The sequence below is a fragment of the Trachypithecus francoisi genome, unplaced genomic scaffold (genome assembly GCF_009764315.1).
Source record: "Trachypithecus francoisi isolate TF-2019V2 unplaced genomic scaffold, Tfra_2.0 Lachesis_group4, whole genome shotgun sequence".
NCBI classification, from domain to species: Eukaryota; Metazoa; Chordata; class Mammalia; order Primates; family Cercopithecidae; genus Trachypithecus; species Trachypithecus francoisi.
In genome coordinates, this window is record NW_022681469.1 from 23,319,294 (window position 1) to 23,338,433 (window position 19,140).

The following is a 19,140-nucleotide window of genomic DNA, read 5'->3' on the forward strand; positions in this document are numbered from 1 at the left end:
AAAGTCGAGCCCAGGCCTTCTTGTTCTTAGACCAGGGTTCCATCCATGGCTATAGCCAAAGAAGGTAAGAAGACACAATCACTGCTAGGCTTGCCCCAAATAATCCCATGATCGCCTTCTTGTTCAAAATGTATTTAAAAGCTATGTACCAGTAAAGAAAAATACCTATGCCAAAAAAATTAGATACAACCGCATTGCCAGTAAAATTAAAACTTTGCTTAAAAAATCCGCTACATAGAATTTTAATAAGACTGTGTTGGTCACTGTAGACAGGGTGGTTTTTTGAATTACTATTTTAAAATTATTATTTCCACTGCACATTAATTGTATCAAGGCTGAGTTAGAAAATGGAACTATAAAGTGACTTTTTCATTATTTTTATATTATTCACTGTTCTGCAGTTTCCAAAATTTTCAAAAAAATTTATTTAAATAAAAAAGGCACATTACCACATAATAATGGATTTAGGACCGGTAAACATACTGATTGCCTCTAACACCTTGTTATTTATCTCAATCCAAAGCACTGTTTGTGTGAGCAGCTAGTGTCCTAAAATAGTCATATAAATTAAGAACACTTTCAAGTAAAACAAATTCACAAAATTGAGGGAAAATTTTTTAGAGTAAGTTGGGGTGGAACTGAAAGAATGGCAGCTAGGGAAAAGCAGCAACACTTGAAGTGTGGCTCTGCATGGGTGAAAAGTGATGGCATCTGGAGAGAATATGGCTGACGAATGCTCTAAACACTCAGATCACAATGATCTTTTTAAGAAAAGGCATATAAGGCATTTAAAACAACTGTAAAAAAAGTACCAGAACATTTCGATGAAATGAGTGCTGTAATTATCAGCACTCATTATTCATCTGAAATGACTTTATTTGTGAGGCATGGTTGCTGTTATTGTTTTCTTCCCATCAGGAAATATATGTCAACAAGGTAGTTCTAGAGCTAAATTTATACTCCATCTCAGTGTTCATTTTTACAATCTGGCAAGCCAAAATTCTAATGCAATTGATAAAAAAAAGAACTTCAATTATTTGTGTCTAAATATCAAAAACAAGCTATATCCAATGACAGGTCAGTGAATAAACTATGCTAGATACAAGTAATAGGTTTTATGCAGTCACTAAAAAGACTATTTTCTTTTTTTTTTTTTTGAGACAGAGTCTTGATCTGTCACCCAGGCTGGAATGCAGTGGTGTGGTCTCGGTTCACTGCCAGCTCCACCTCCCGGGTTCACGCCATTCTCCTGCCTCAGTTTCCCGAGAAGCTGGGACTACAGGCGCCCGCCACCATGCCCAGATAACTTTTTTGTATTTTTAGTAGAGACGGGGTTTCACTGTGTTAGCCAGGATGGTATTGATCTCCTGACCTCATGATCCACCCGCCTTGGCCTCCCAAAGTGCTGGGATTACAGGTGTGAGCCACTGCACCCAGCCTAAAAAGGCTATTTTCAAAGAATATCCTAGGACATGAAAAAAAATCCCCATGATGCTAAGTGGATAAAAAAGAAATACAAAGTAATATAACTAATTATCTCAAATGTTAATTAAGTGTACAGGCATAAGAAAAAGACTAAAAGTAGTTATTCTTCCTTTGGCAACAAAATTAAGGATGATATAATTTCTTTATATACATATATAAACACACACACATATATATATACACACAGATATATAATATATATATATATATATATATATATATATTTTTTTTTTTTCAGATGGAGTCTCGCTCTGCCGCCCAGGCTGGAGTGCAGTGGCATGATCTCGGCTCACTGCAACCTCTGCCTCCCCGGTTCAAGCAATTATCCTGCCTCAGCCTCCTGAGTGGCTGGGATTACAGCTGTGCAGCACCATGCCCAGCTAATTTTTCTATTTTTGTAGAGACAGCGTTTCACCAGTTTGGTCAGGCTGGTCTGGAACTCCTGACCTCAAGTGATCTACCCGTCTCGGTCTCTCAAAGTGCTGGAATTACAGGCGTAAGCCACTGTACCTGGCCATTTTCTTTTATTTTTTATATTTTCCTAATTTCTCCAAATTTACATTAACTAAATTATGTTTATCGTCATTAATACAACACAAAAAAACCCAACAGGGTCAAAAACAGCCAACTACCAAAATAAAGCAGAAATGTTCCTATAAGATACAACCAAGAGTATTATTTAAGGTTAATAAACAGTATTATAGACTAACGTGAATTACATCAGAACCTAGAAGAGTCTCTTACATAGCTTAGTGGTTATGAGCTTGGATCTGGAATCAGAGTCCTAGGTTCAAATCCTGGTCCTGGACCTTAGGCAAGTTCCTTAACCTTGCTAAGCCTCCATCTGTAAAATGGGAATATTAAATAGTACCTGCCTCATGGTAATATTGGAATTATATAAAATGATATATATAAGCTCAGTGGTTAGTGTCTTGCAACTAGAGCAAATGTGTCATAAAGATCAGTGCTCTCTCAGCCTCCATCCATGGCAGACATGCCTAAACGATTATAATACTCCTTCCCCCTAAGCCAATACTACACAACCCAGTGCCACTAATCAGTAGAAACTGGTGTGCAAGTTTAAACTTATTTCAATCCCTAACCTAAACCATTCCAATTAGCAGTAGTAGTGTGTTTCCAACAAATGTGACACTTTTTGTTCCATTTTAGTCAAAAAGGATCTGAATATGAACTCCTATCGATTAGATTACTGATGACTAATGTCAGTGCTTGGGTTTTCATGACCAAATTTATTTTTTAGTGCACATAAACTAATCAGACCATAGATATTTCAAAATAAAGACTGTGAATTTTACTCCCTTTCAAAAGCTAACACGAATTTAGCACCATATACTTTTGATAAAAGAAAAGCAGGAAATGCATAAGGAGATAAAGTTTTTCTCTGAACATAACCTTTTCAGCTGCTCTCCGGTAAGCTCTCGTACGGAATCGTAGAAACACAGAGTCTCTAAGGAACTGCAAATAAGGGTCAAAGCCAGGGGGCCGCAGTCCAGCACCCAAATTAGAAGGAAATGAGCTCTCCACCAGGGTACTAATAAGCTGGCAAAAGGCCCGAGTCAACGGGTATTCTTCACACCGGGATTCTATTTCATTTAGTTCAACCTTCCAAATAAAAAGAAAGAAAACATGGTAATAAAAACTATTAGCCATGAAGTGCAGAGTATTATGCAGACATTAACTTATTAATAGTGCTAACTCACACCAAAAGACATAACAGATATTTCTGTTTTTCATTTAGAGGAAAAGATAAAAAAGTATTATATGAATCCAGATGAGTCAGATGGAAGAACTCCAAATTCCCACTTATTGTCCCCAAACTTGAATTAAAAACAGAAATCTTTAATGTTTCTTTTAAAAGAGAGGGAGAATTAGAGAGAAAAGAAAACAATTCTCATCTCAGGTTGACTCAAGTAATCTAATTAAACTGAGTTAAAATCAAGAACTTTCCATTTGGATGGCTGCCATGTAACATCCTTTTCTAACTCTGAAACACTAAATATTTTGGTTCCTTTTATTAAAAGTTTCATCTCTATTTCAACACTGATTAGAAAACCCTTCAAATAAAAATACATTAAATTTGAAAATTATGGAAACGTAAAAGGGTAAGAGTGATTCATAGACTTATCATTACATGCATGAATGAATTAGCATTTAAACTAAAAGGAAAACTTTACCTCAATACCAATAGCTTGCCTCTGGCTTGGAATTCTCACGGTCTGCAGTATCTTAAAATAGTAAGAAGTAGATGTCAGAAGCACTCCTCATTCATCAATGAATATTAGTGGCTTTGCAATATAATAGTCACATATCTCACCCACTGGACCCACAGATCTCACAATGTCCATCAAAATGACAATCAATTAGTCCCTGGATGGACTTTCATTAGCAGTTCTGTCAGGCTGCGATAGAACTTTTGACTGCCTGGGGTTCTGAAAATTGGTAGTTTCTAAGAGCACACAAGACTTTTCAGCAAATTTCCTCTCAGATATTCTAGGAAATGAATCTTTAAAAAGGATTTACGGGATAAAATCTCACCAGTGTTCAAGATACTGGACTGTTAACTAATCCTACTGATGGCACAAAAACCCAAAAAGTAAACTTTTTTCTCTTTTTCCTTTTTTTTTTTTCTTTTGAGACAGAGTCTCGCTCTGTCGGCCAGGCTGGAGTACAGAGGCATGATCTCATCTCACTGCAACCTCTGTCTTCTGGGCTCAAGTAATTCTCCTGCTCAGCTTCCCAAGTAGCTGGGATTACAGGCATGTGTCACCATACCCAGTTAATTTGTTTTTTTGTATTTTTAGTAGAGACAAGGTTTCACCATGTTGGCCAGGCTGTTCTCAAACTTCTGACCTCAGGTGATCTGCCCGCCTTGGCCTCCCAAAATGCTGGGATTACAGGTGTGAGTCACTGTGCCCAGCCAACAAACTTCTTAAGAACGGGTTTGTTAAAGGAGGCTGAAGTTTTGACTTAAGATGTCCTGTCCAGACCTTGATATGGGCCTAAGTAGTTTATGGTATAATAAATAATGCTACTGTCATGATACTTTACTTTCTTGCAAATCAAAAGTATACTAATTAGGTAGAATCCTTCAAAAACAATAGTGTTGCTCTAAGGATACAAATGTCTAAACCCAATCACATTTGATTTCAGGTGTAAAGAAGCACTAAGCCTGTAAGACACTAGTAAGTATTGGAACACTCAGGAATCAAAAGGTGAAGTATCAATAGTAAGCCAAAAGTTACTCAGCCTCTCAGCAAACCCCAACTCCGTTAATTATTATGTTAACAAAGTATCAATAACATCTTCAGGATACATATGTTAGAAAATAATCTAGAGTATTTCACTGCTTCAAAATGGTTGCTTCCGGCTAGGCGTGGTGGCTCATGCCTGTAATCCCAGCACTTTGGGAGGCCGAGGCAGGCAGATCACCTGAGGTTGGGAGTTCAAGACCAGCCTAACCAACATGGAGAAACCCCGTCTCTATTAAAAATATAAAATGAGCCAGGTGTGGTGGTGCATGCCTATAATCCCAGCTACTTGGGAGGCTGAGGCAGGAGGATCGCTTGAACCCAGGAGGTGGAGGTTGCAGTGAGCCAAGATCACACCATTGCACTGCAGCCTGGGCAACAAGAGCAAAACTCCGTCTTAAAAAAAAAAAAAATTTTTGCTTCTATGAATAATGAGTTAGAATCTCAGACTCTCTTAAGTTGTATTACTTCCAAGACAGATATACATATCCCACCTAACCATTTTCCTAGAGATACATCTATAAAGCACATCCATATTTTCCTTTTTTATTTTATCACATATAAAATAATCATACCTGATAGAAAATTTTTAACGGAGCTTATCTTTAGAGAAAAGAATGTTAATAATTTTGAAGTTAAGGAGACTTTAAACATTATATCATCCATTTACTTCCCCACATCAGCAAAGGTACATTCCCTCAGGGTACAGAAGTCAAAAAATCCAACTGTCGGCCGGGCGCGGTGGCTCAAGCCTGTAATCCCAGCACTTTGGGAGGCCGAGACGGGTGGATCACGAGGTCAGGAGATCGAGACCATCCTGGCTAACACGGTGAAACCCCGTCTCTACTAAAAATACAAAAACTAGCTGGGCGAGGTGGCGGGCGCCTGTAGTCCCAGCTACTCGGGAGGCTGAGGCAGGAGAATGGCGTAAACCCGGGAGGCGGAGCTTGCAGTGAGCTGAGATCCGGCCACTGCACTCCAGTCCGGGAGACAGAGCGAGACTCCGCCTCAAAAAAAAAAAAAAAATCCAACTGTCACATTCCCATTCTGCCCAAAGTTAAGTTTATGGTCCTGGAAATAAACCTTCATAAACACCAATAAAAAGTATTCTAAATGCTGTTAAAATTTCTCTGCTGGCTAGGTGTGGTGGTTCACACCTATAATCCCAGCACTTTGGGAGGCCAAGGAGGGCAGATCACTTGAAGCCAGGAGTTCAAGACCTGCCTGGACAACATGGCAAAACCCCATCTCTACTAAAAATACAAAAATTAGCAGGGCATGGTAGCGCAAGCCTGTAATCCCAGCTACTCAGGGGGCTGAGGCACAAGAACCACTTGAATCCGGGAGGTGGAGGCTGCAGTGAGCTGAGATCACACAACTGTACTCACTCCATCCTTGCCAAAAGAGCGAGACCCTGTCTTAAAAAAAAAAAAATTACGTGCAAACTTGACAGTTACACCTGCCCTTTAATGGAAAAACAACCCTACTGACCATGTAGCTATATAGAGATACTTCACTCTTCTGGTATAGGGCAGGAAAGAGCAGATAAGAAAAACAAACATTCCCCCCATTTAATGAGTGCAGGTGACTTGTGAGGGCTTACATCAGCCTGGTTTAAAGACAGAGTGGAGGAATTCTGTCCATCTAGTAATATCTTATAGACATTGAAAAATAAGGTCTTCAGAGAGGTACAGTACATGAAGAACCAATCTCTGGTAACCTAGTGAAGTTATCAACCAAACTAAGAAAAAAACCCGTCTATTAGTTTCTGTTGCTATGCTCAGTCCCTAAACCGTAACTCTAGTGGGGATGTTCATGATGTACTATCAATTCCAATCGAATGCTCTTGCTTCTACAGGATTATCAAGCCCAACTTTCCACATTGGGGTAATATAAATATGGGACTTCAGAGCCCTACCTGAGTGTATTCCAATGACTGCCAGAGGGAAGCAGCAATTTCAGGAGATTTTCCAAAAGCTGCGAGTGTCTTCAGTAGCTCAGCTTTTAGGACAGGGGGAATACTGCATTGGAGGAGTCCCAGAATCACCACAACAGGGGTCCACTGAGGGTGTTCACAGAGTGCCAAGCGAGCATTTTCACTCTAAGAATTGACACAAAAAGAACAAGACTTTCCATTTTTAAAAGTTAAGAAAATGACCAGCAATCATCTAAATTGCTATCATTTATACTGAGTCCTCATAGGTTTAATATATACTAAAACAAAAATAAGCCTATCATTTATGTTTGAAGTCTACCAACACATCAAATCAGGTCACTCATTCATTCAAAGTAAAAAACTGGAGGAGAAATAGACTTTGTAGAATTACTTTTGCAGTTCCAAGTATGAGAAATAATACAAACAGAGATAAATGGTCTGCAAGAGTTGGATAAATCTTACCTAGGCATCTTAAATCCTTTCTGGAACAATATATTATACTGTAATATAAAGTATGAATGAAAAAAACTTGTCCTTTTTTCAAAAAAAAATGGAGATATACAGCATCAAGTATCATAACTTTTTTTCATTTTTAGTTGATATGTAATAACTATATATATTTACGGGTACAGTCATATTTTGATACATGATACAATATGTAATGATCAAATCAGGGTAATTAGGATATCCATCATCTAACATTTCTCATTTCTTTGTGTTGGGAACATTCAAAATCCTCTCTTCTGGCTTTTGAACATATACAATAAATTACTGCCAGTTATATTCACCTTGTAGTGCCATAGAACACTAGAACTTTCTTCTTCTCTGTGTGTAACTTTTATGTTAACTAACCTTTCCCTATCCTCCCCTCCCATCTCCATTTTAATTCAGTGAGAAATAGTTAATAACTGACATTTTGATGCCTAATAATGTTAAGTACTATTAGAAAAGCCAAAAACTTAGAAGTTCCTATTCCTACCCTTCAGAGAGAATGTCAGACTATTCTAGTGAACAACAGACATAACTAAAAGATATTTCCGAGTTGGGAAATTACATACAGTCATGAAAATAATGTTTTTTACAAAGACCAATTTGGTAGTGGCAAGTAAAATGGTTTGGCATAAGGAGAGAAAAAATAATTCAGTAAATAACTTTTAATTACAATATTCTTTATGTATACACACATAAATGCACACATATACCTCTACACCTATGCTGGAAACCTAGAAGCATATGCATCCAACAACCGGTTCTAATTTGCCCTTCTGACTATTTTCTTTCAGGCTCAGGCTACTATTTTTATACTAAGATTATGCCAATGAGCAGGGCTACCATAACTTACACCTTCTAGAGATCAAAAAACAAAAAACTTAAGGGCAGAATGCTATATATCTGTCTATCTATATAGGCTAAGTTTATTACTCTTAAATTAAAAGAAAATGTTTGGGGCTCTTAAAATGCTACTGTGCTATAATAAAAATAAAATTATGCTGGGGATAAGTTACCTACCCAAGTAATGATGGTAGATGTGAGCTGCAAAAAAGCAATCAATCCGTCTTGCTCCTTCTGGGTGATGCCACGGGAAGGAAGGTGACGGTACTGAACGCTATCTGCACTTGGAAGATCCTTCCGAAGGTGTTCATGGTAAAGCATCAAGGAGTGAAAGAAATGTTCCCAGGAAACAGGACTGCCACCTGCTCCCTGAATATTTTCAACTATAAAGAAAAACAGCACAGAATTTTCTTTAAAAAACATCTAAGCATTTGCTGGGAAATGGAAAGAAAATTAATTTAAAACAATAAACTTTTTTGAGACAGGTTTTCACTCTGTCACCCAGGCTGGAGTGCAGTGGGGCAATCTCGGCTCACTGCAACCTCTACTCCCCAGGTTCAAGCAATTCTCCTATCTCAACCTCCCAAGTAGCTGAGATTACAAGTGTGCACCACAACGCCCTGCTAATTTTTGTCTTTTTGGTAAAGACAGGGTTTCACCATGTTGGCCAGGCTGGTCTCGAACTCCTGACCTCAAGCGATCTGCCTGCCTCGGCCTCCCAAAGTGCTGGGATTACAGGCATGAGCCACTGCACCCAGCCTAAAACCATAAACTTTGTTTGCCTTTGTCTTAGCACAAAGGCGATCTTTGTCCTGGATTAAGTAATGTGCTGAGGGTTAGAATCCCTCTGTGAGAATCCCTCTGTGCTGAGGGTTAGAATCCCTCTGTGAGCTAGAACTCTGGATTAATTTTTCCTCTGGATTAACTTTTACTGAAGAAAGGGGCTACTGCCCATGTAAATGAAAGGTAATTTACTTTGAATGTCAGTTACCTACTTCACATCCAGGAGAGTTCCCTGTGCTCTCATGTAACTAACTGTACAGGGCTGCTTTTTCCCACAGAATAATTTGCAAATGTTGAGCTTGAATTCCCAAAGAAAGAGGTAACTACAGTCTTAATTTGTGAATTACACTACTCCATTGCCTACCAGGCATCAGAAGCAAAAGCACAGCACACAAGACTGGCAGGTTTGACAAAGTAGTCATAACACTGGCTTTGGAGCCAAGCCGACTTCAGCTCCCATCATGGCTCCCCAAATAGCTGTGATGTTGGGTAAATTCCTTAACTTCTCTAAACCTGTTTCTTCACATGTAAAGATAAAAATATCTACCTAACAAAGCAGACGCTTAATTTCTTTTCCCTTTTACAGTGTTTTTGGTCTAACTAAACCAGTCTGATAATCAAATAAGAAAATTGGGAGAGGGTCAAGAGACAAATTCTAGAGGGTCAAGAGACAAATTTTTTCTTAAATTAAGAAGAAAAAAAATACAAAGATAAATTAATCAAATTTATAAGGCAAGGGCATATGCTTTCTTTGCGGACCAGATGTGTTGCGGAAAATTTTCATACATTAATTCTGATTTGTCAAAATGAACTGTATTTTATAAAGGAGAATGGCGAAACTCCCCAATCTGTGAGACCATAATCACAACATCACTATGCATAAAGCTGTATGCGTGCTTCTTTCACCCTATTGTTATGAAAATAATTTATACCTCTGGTAGAACCTAGTTCAAATACCAATGTTCTTAATAGGTACTGGGATACTGAACTTAAGAGTATAACAACAAACTTTAACAACATCCACATATTCCTTACCATGACTACTACCATTGACTTTGAGTAGGCTGAAACAGTAGTGGGCACACTGAGGCCCATTGGCCAATCCCTGGAGCATCTTCAAATAAGGAATATAAATAGTTTGAGGCAACAGGTCACCCATTTGCCTAACAAACTTTGACAAGACAACCTGAAAAAGAGAGAAACAAATGGTTTCTATAATGTATAGCTTAACTTTAAGGCAACACGGACTAGCTAATAAACTAAAAGCAGTGCTCTGACTTAACCCTCACAACAAATTTAACTGATATTCTATTTATGAAAAATTGTTTAAGCTTGCCATTAGCAATTTAATGCAATTATAAAATAATATCTTTATGAAATAAAAGAACATTTAAAAAAAAGCGCCTCAATGTCAGAAAATATAAGACCATTCAGATTTTTAAAATATAAGACACGTGACATTTACTCATCCAAAACCAACTGGCAATTCAAAGGTACACTTAAAATCCAGAGTTCCTATATCCCAGTCAAATTAGTATGAAGACCTAAGAACCTGAAATCATTTTTGATGGTAACTTAAGTATATTCTCTTCTGTGGTCTCACCAATGCCACGTTCCCATACTCCTGTTCTTTAAGTCTACTTCCTAATTTTTCCTTTTTTCTTCCTTATACCTTAAACCTGTTATCAACAACTAACAATATTACTCAAACTCACTAGCTGGAACTGAGAACTGAAAATACTACTGATATCTGCAAATCACTGTTAAATCAGCTAGGTTAAACAATGGTTTGGCCAGGTGCACTGGCTCCTGCCTGTAATCCCAAGCACTTTGGGAGGCTGAGGTGGGCAGATCACGAGGTCAAGAAATCAAGACTATCCTGGCCATCATGGTGAAACCCCATCTCTACTTAAAATACAAAAATTAGCTGGGCATGGTGGCATGCACCTGTAGTCCCAGCTACTTGGGAGGCTGAAGCAGGAGAATCACTTGAACCCGAAGGCAGAGGTTGCAGTGAGCCAAGATCGCGCCACTGCACTCCAGCCTGGGCGACAAAGTGGGACTCCGTCTCAAAATAAATAAATAAATAAAAAATAATAATAATATAGTAGATGAAGCAAACATCACAAGATGGTAACTTAAGATGTGAAATTAAAATATGTGGCATTGCTTATAATAATCCCCTCTTCCACGTTTCAAATTTTTCGTAACAGCAAGCTTTCTTAAAAACTTCAAAAATTTTTTAATAAATCCTTCTCCAAAACATTCTTTTTCTTTTGAAACAGGATCTTACTTTGTCATCCAGGCTGGAATGTAGTAGCACAATCACAGCTCACTGCAGCCCAAATGATCCTCCCACCTCAGCCTCCAGTGCAGATGGGGCCATAGGCACGCACCACAATGCCTGGCTAATTTTTAGAATATTTTTTACAGAGACAGGGTTTCGCCATGTTGCTCAGACTAGTCTAAAACTCCTGAGCACAAGCAATCTGCCTACCTTGGCCTCCCAAAGTTCAAGGATTACAGGTGTGAAGCACCGGGCCCAGCTCAAAACATATTTTTTAAATGGGAAAAACAGTGAAACAATACAGTTTAAAAAGTGGCATCTGGGCCAGGCGTGGTGGCTCATGCCTGTAATCCCAGTACTTTGGGAGGCCGAGGCGGGTGGATCACCTAAGGTAGGGAGTTCGAGACCAGCCTGACCAACATAGAGAAACCCCATCTCTACTAAAAATACAAAATTAGCCTGGCATGGTGACGCATGCCTATAATCCCAGCTACTCAGGAGGCTGAAGCAGGAGAATCGCTTGAATCCAGGAGGCAGAGGAGGTTGCAGTGAGCCAAGATTGTGTCATTGCACTCCAGCCTGGACAAAAAGAGCAAAACTCCATCTCAAAACAAACAAAAAAAGGCATCTGATCTGTAGTCCAGAAAAAATAAAAAATACATGGCATAAAAGCTTCTAGAACAGAAATCCCCCAAAATGAACACTTACATGGCAATCTCCCTCCAACACTTTTTTTTTTTTTTTTTTTTTTTTAAAGAGACAGGGTCTCACTCTGTTGCCTAGGCTGGAGCGCAGTAGTGTAACCATATCTCACTGTAACCTCAAACCCCAGGGCTCTTGCCTCAACCTGAGCAGCTAGAACTACAGGCTCATGACACCACACTGAGCTAGTGCTTTTGTAGAGATGGGGTCTCATTATGTTGCCCAGGCAGGTCTCAAATTTTGGCTTCAAGCGATCCTCCCACCTCAGCTTCCCAAAGCACTGGGACTGCAGGTGTGAGCTACTGCATAGCAATTCATTTTATGTGCCTCTGCACATCATACTTAAGTTAATACAGAATGAACTTTAGCCTATATTATCTACAGACTCACAGGCATTTGGCCATCAGTTAAAACGTTTAAGACTTCTCCTTTAATACTTATACCTCTCCTATCCCCCCAAACTTGAAAAGATTGTCATGCCTATGGAGAACTAAAATACTAATAAAATTCAAGCGGAGCACAGTGGCTCATTCCTGTAATCCCATTGCTTTGGGAGGGCTGACTGAAGCCAGGAGTTATACACCAGCCTGGTCATCATAGCAAGACTCTGTCTTTTAAAAATAAATAAATAATAAAGAGACTGGATGCCTTTCTGCCTCTAATAATTCAACATATATCTAGTATCCAATAAAGGACTGACTACATTAACTTCAAAATCAACAGAACTTCAATTTTAAGAGTTTCAAATTTTCTTTTATAAAAGAGAAAAGTAGGCTGGGCACAGTAGCTCATGCCTGTAAATCCAGCACTTTGGGAGGCCGAGGCAGATGGATCACGAGCTCAGGAGTTACAAACCAGCCTGGGTATCATGGCGAAACCCCATCTCTACAAAAGATACAAAAATTAGCCGGGTGTGGTGGCGTATGCCTGTAGTCCCAACTACTCTGGGGGCTGAGGCAGGAGGATCACTTCCACCTGGGAGGTCAAAGCTAAAGTGAGCTGAGATTGCGTCACTGCACTCCAGCCTAGGTGACAGAGTGACACTCTGTCTCAAAATAAATAAATAAATACATAAAATTTAAAAAGTATAAATCTCTAAAGGTTACACTAGTGATCATTTGTGTTAACAGCAATAAAATCAGGATGTAACATCTTTCATGTTTTCAAGACTCTCTATCACAGTACCAGAGTATAAATGAGGAAAACCTAGTCTTACCTGGCGTTGAGGGGGCCGCTGATGTGCTACCCCTAGATAAGAACCCATGATAGTCGGAGTCTGAAGAGGCTCTGTGGGACACCAATATTCTAGAGCAAGCTCCAGATGAAAAGGGTTCTTTTTATATAGTTCGCCAATCTGCAAAGAGTAAGCAAAGACTGTAGGGAAATGTCTACGACTCAAAAATTACTTTCAATAAAAAAGGACATTTAAAGTATTAGACCTGAAATTTTCCAAAGTTAGGGGAAAAAATAATGAAAGGAGGGAAAGAGGACAAGCTTTCTAACAGAATGGCTTACCAATAGCATTAAGTGTTCCAGGTCCCTTCTAAGTGAAATGGGGGGTTCATTACCCATCTGCATACTCATGTGAATCATTCGAGCATCTTCATCTGCCCGATTCCTCAGCTGTTTCACCTATTAAATTTATTAGATATAGTTTTAATATGTAAATGTATTGTACATGCTAATAACAATGAAATCAGGCAACTGTCTTAAAGTGATCACATACAAGAAATATATTGTTTAAATATCTATTCCACTTTAGGTGACATGAAGAAACATGCCAGGAATCTTATTTGCAATATTACTATCCATAATTTATAGTATCTTAAAACTTCAATGCATTTTTCACTACAGAAAAGTTGAACTTAACTGTAGTGTTTCTCGATGGGGACATTACTGACATATGGGCACAACATTTCTTCACTGGGTTGGATTATCCTGAATATTCCAGGACATTTAGCAACCCTAGAACTATCTACCAACTATCAGTAACAACACCAGAGTCATCATAACAAGCAAAACTGGCTCCACTCATTTCCCAAACACACTCTGAAGAACATTATACCTCAGTTGAGAGTCACTGCTTCACAACGTTTATATGAACTAAATGCCAACAAAAATAAGAAACAAATTCTGTTAAAAAATAAAACAAACATAGCTAGACAAATTCACAATTATTGTTGGAAATACTAACACTCCTCTCTCAATATTCAATAGAACAAGTACACAGAAAATCAGTAAGGATATGGAAAACTTGAAAAACAGCAAACCAACTTGACTTAATTGACACACAACATTTCACCGAACAGCAGCAAAATATGTGTTCCTTTCAGGTGTACATAGAATATTTACCAAGATAGGCCATATTCTGAGCCATAAAACAAACCTAAACAAATTTAATACAAATGAAATTCTACAAGGTATGTTCTCTGAGCACAATGGAATTAAACTAGAAATCTGTGACAGAGATCTGAAAAAGTCTCCAAACAATTTGGAAATTAAACAACACACTTCTAAATAACCCATCAATCAAAGGAGTCTCAAGGAAAATTAGAAAACATATTAAACTGAACAAAAAAATAAACCACAACATATCACAATTTGTGTGGCATAGCTAAAGTAGTGACTGGAGGTAAATGTACAGCATTATTAAATGCTTATGTTAGAAAAAAGGAAGACTTAAAATCAATAATCTAAACTTCTATCTTAAAAAACAAAATTAAAGGAACAAATTAAACCAAGGCAAAGGGAAGAGAATAATAAACATAAGAGCAAAAATCAGTAGTGGTGAAGCAAAAGATAAGAAAATCAATGAAGCCAAAAGCTAACTCACTGGAAAGATCAGTAAGATCAATAAACTCCCAGCAGGGTTAATTAAGAACCGGGGGAGAAGACACAAATTACCAATTTTAGGAATTAAAAAGAAAAATCACTATAGATCCTATAAAAATAAAAAGAAAACAAGAATCTTAAGGGCAAATTTATGATAATCAATTTATACTTTTCAGGAGATATGGTATTGAAACTGCACAATATATTACAAGTATAGACCTTTTAGGGTGCTTTTAAAATATATACATTTGAAGTAGGTGGTTTTATAATATAAACACAAAAAAGATGTTTTTCTCCCTCATTTACTTCCCACCAACATTTGATGGCTTCTTTGGCACAAAACAGCACACAGACCATATACGATAAGGAACTGTTTGAAATGGCTCTAAGAATTGCTTTTCAGATGACAGTTACAGCTCAAGCCATCTACTCAAAAGTAGCCTTATTATTTTACCTGTATCCATGCTGAAGCCCTTTTATACACCGCAATTCAGAATCTAAACAATCGGGCCAGGTGTGGTGGCTCACACCTGTAATCCCAGCATTTTGGGAGGCCGAACTGGGCAGATCACCTGAGGTTGAGAGGTCAAGACCAGCCTGGTCAATACTGTAAAACCCCATCTCTAATAAAAATACAAAAAAGTAGCTGGGCGTGGTGGCGGGCACCTGTAAACCCAGCTATTTGGGAGACTGTGGCAGGAGAATCACTTAACCCAGGAGGTGGAGATTGCAGTGAGCCAAGATCACACCACTGCACTCTAGTCTGGGCGCAATAGAGCAAGACTCCGTCACAAAAAAGAAAAATCTAAACAATTATCTATAAAATGCAAATTTTCCACTGTGCCTCTTCCAAATCATGTATAAAAATATTAAATAAAGCAATCTTGGCGCTAATCCTTAGGGTAGCATGGGGTTAGTAATTTTCTACCCACAGAAGCATTCTCATTTACCAATTACTTCCTCCTTTATAAACCATTCACAGTGTCAAATTATTTCTTTCTACCGACTTATCCCCAGTTAAGAGAACGTATTTCCATAGAACAGCAGCAAAATATGTCTTCCTTTAAGGTGTACATAGAACATTTACCAAGATAGGCCATATTCTGAGCCATAAAACAAACCTCAACAAATTTAGTACAACGGAAATTCTACAAGGTATGTTCTCATACCTTGTAGAGACTCATGACTTATTTCATGAGTCACAAATTGATTCACAAGATGTAATACAACTACTGGCAAATTTTAGTCTGTATTAAAAATTTTTATTAGTTTCCAAAACATAAAGCTAGTTAATCAGTTTTAAATTATTTTATAAAATTCTTCTACTATTTACTCATCCTACATTATTACACTTACCTTCATTGGCATAAGTGCAAGGAAATCTGTGATGAGATTATGGACTCTGCGAATATAAAATTCTTCCTGATAAAAGTATTCTGATACCACTACAGATTCCGTGAGGAATAGGAAAACGTTGTCAGCAATTGCAAGTTCTGCCATTGCTTCATCTGCCTCTGTGAATTCTGCCAGAGCTAGAAATAGATTTTAAAACACAGTACATGGAGGAAAAGTCATTAACCCAGATTGTAATTATATCTCATAATACTCTGCTGATGGTTCAGACATCTTCCCAGCCTTCTAGCATGTGCTATGCACAAAATGAGACTATATATAACTGTAATTGACTCATAAACCCTAAAGAACTCATAAACCCCAAATAACAATATACTCTGAATGTGTATTAGAAAAATACATACTCTTCGAAATAATAACATAACTAATGAAAATTACTTTAGAGATGTGTGATACAACACTGATATAGTCAGGGAACTATTATCCAAACATTCACATATTAAAATGATGTTAAAGCTTTAATCCCAATGAAATCTCATGGGTCATCTGAAAAGTCTTCAATCCAAGACCAAAACCTGAACATGAATAGGTAAGTAAGTATACTAATTTGGTAACCAAGTAGCTGAAATTTAAAAACTAAATTTTAACTTGAATATAAACTTGTCTAACTAATTTTTTTATATTTTATTTGGAAAATATCCAATACATATCTAAAAATAAGTATAATAAACCTCCACATACCCATCACTTGTTTCAATACTATCAATTTACGGACAATCTTACCTCATCTATATCTTCCCCCTCTCCACCCACACGTATCTCACTAAAGCAAATTCCAGAAAATTTAACATTTTACCAGTCAGTATTTGCAGTGTACAACTCAAAAATATACTTAAGAAACAAGGCTGGGAGGGGTGGCTCACGCCTGTAATCCCAGCACTTTGGGAGGCCGAGACAGGCGGATCACGAGGTCAGGAGATCGAGACCATCCTGGCTAACATAGTGAAACCCCGTCTCTACTAAAAAAAAAAAAATACAAAAAAACTAGCCGGGCGAGGTGGTGGGCGTCTGTAGTCCCAGCTACTCGGGAGGCTGAGGCAGGAGAATGGCATAAACCCGGGAGACGGAGCTTGCAGTGAGCCGAGATCCGGCCACTGCACTCCAGCCTGGGAGACAAAGCGAGACTCTGTCTCAAAAAAAAATTATTTAATATAAAATTGCTAGGTAATTGTGTGGCAATCTGGCTTTGAAAAAGACTACTACACAGCTTATTCTGTTTGACTGTCATACAGACCAAATACATAGTCTGCTACTGAAAGTACATTTTCATTGCTTTGAAAAGGGCCAGAACAGATAAAAGCCAAGACAGTCTCAAACAGAGGAAAACATACGATTTGTAGTTATTTATTTATTTATTATTACTATTTTTTAGAAGGAGTTTCGCTCTGTCACGGAGGCTGGAGTGCAGTGGTGTGATCTCGACTCACTGCAACCTCCGCCTCCCAGGTTCAAGTGATTTTCCTGCCTCAGCCTCCCGAGTAGCTGGGACTACAGGCACGCACCACCACGCCTGGCTAATTTTTTGTATTTTTAGTAGAGACAGTTTTACCACGTTGGCCAGGATGGTCTCAATCTCTTGACCTTGTGATCTGCCTGCCTCGGCCTCCCAAAGTGCTGGGATTACAGGCGTGAGCCACCGAGGGCGCCTGGCCTGTTTTTTTAATGTTTTGTTTCGTATTTTGAAATAAGGTCTGCATATCAGCCAGGTGTGGTGGCTCATGCCTGTACCCAACACTTTGGGAAGCCAAGACAGGAGGACTGCTTGAACCCAGGAGTTCAAGACCACCCTGGGCAACACAGCGAGACCTCAGCTCTACAAAAAAATCAAAGAATTAGCTGTGGTCCCACCTACTTGGGAGGCTGTAGTGGAAGGATCACGTGAGCCCTGGCGGTTGAGGCCAGTGAGCCATGGTCACATCACTGCACTCCAGCCTGGGCAGCAGGGTAAGACCCTATCGCAAACAACAAACAAAAACCTGCATATCTACCCATATTATACAAAATCCTTAAGAGTAAAATATTTTCTTAATTCTTTAGTATGACTAATAATAACGATTACTAAAATTACTATTAAATATTTTTAATAACAATAAATTCTTTCAAACCTTTACTTGAATTCAAAAACACTGGAATTAAAAGAGCGTCAACTCAAAGATTACGTCCTTTATTTTTTTTGAAACAGTCTTACTCTGCTGCCTAGGCTGGAGTGCAGTGGTGCGATCTTGGCTCACTGCAACCTCTGCCTCCCAGTTTCGGCGATCCTCCCGCCTCAGCCTCCTGAGAAGGTAGGATTACGAGCATGTGCCACCATATCCAGCTAATTTTTGTATCTTTGGCAGAGATGAGGTTTCGCCCTGTTGGCCAAGGCTGGTCTTGAACTCCTGACCTCAAGTGATTCGACTACCTCAGCCTCCCAAAGCACTGAGATTACAGGTATGAGCCACTACACTTGCCAAAAATTACTTCTTGAAGACCATTTAGGTAATAAGGCATCATTAATGAATTAATATAAATTGAGTTTCAATGCCTAAAAACATTATGCTAAAATTCCGTAAAGCTCAGTGAAATTACAGAGATGCTTGGTTTTTGTTTTTAGGTTTTCTTGAAACAGAGTTTCACTCTGTTGCCCAGGCTAAAGTGCAGTGGCACGATCTCAGCTCACCGAAACCTCTGCCCCCTGGGTTTAAGCAATTCTCCTGCCTCAGTCTCCCAGGTAGCTGGGATTACAGGCACATGCCACCATGCTCGGCTAATTTTTTGTGTTTTTAGTGGAGACGGGGTTTTACCACATTGGCCAGGCTGGTCTTGAACTCCTGACCTCAAGTGATCTGCCCGCCTCAGCCTCCCAAAGTGCTGGGATTACAGGCATGAGTCACCACATCCAGCCGATGCTTGTTTTTTAAATTTTTTTTGAGATGTGATCTCACTCTGTAACCCAGGCTGGAGTGCAGTGGAGCAATTTCAGCTCACTGCAGTGTCTGCCTCCTGGGCTTGAGTGATTCTCCCGCCTCAGCCTCCTGAGTAGCTGGGACTACAGCCAAGTGCATGTCACCACGCTGGGTTAATTTCTAATTTTTTTGTAGAGATGAGGTCTCACCATA

The 19,140-nt window shown here is 38.8% G+C and overlaps 1 protein-coding gene across 2 annotated transcripts in view; it reads right to left on the reverse strand.

Moving 5' to 3' along the window:
- NUP205 (nucleoporin 205) overlaps positions 1–19,140 on the reverse strand; it is an 89,543-nt gene that overhangs the window by 49,848 nt on the left and 20,555 nt on the right. For both annotated transcript variants that reach the window (XM_033191873.1, XM_033191874.1), the window contains exons 8-15: positions 15,983–16,158; positions 13,310–13,426; positions 13,011–13,148; positions 9,841–9,991; positions 8,200–8,405; positions 6,673–6,855; positions 3,681–3,731; positions 2,899–3,108 (exon numbers count right to left, since the gene is read on the reverse strand). In XM_033191873.1, coding sequence (XP_033047764.1) covers positions 2,899–3,108; positions 3,681–3,731; positions 6,673–6,855; positions 8,200–8,405; positions 9,841–9,991; positions 13,011–13,148; positions 13,310–13,426; positions 15,983–16,158 — 1,232 coding nt within the window. The remainder of the gene's footprint in view (positions 1–2,898; positions 3,109–3,680; positions 3,732–6,672; positions 6,856–8,199; positions 8,406–9,840; positions 9,992–13,010; positions 13,149–13,309; positions 13,427–15,982; positions 16,159–19,140) is intronic.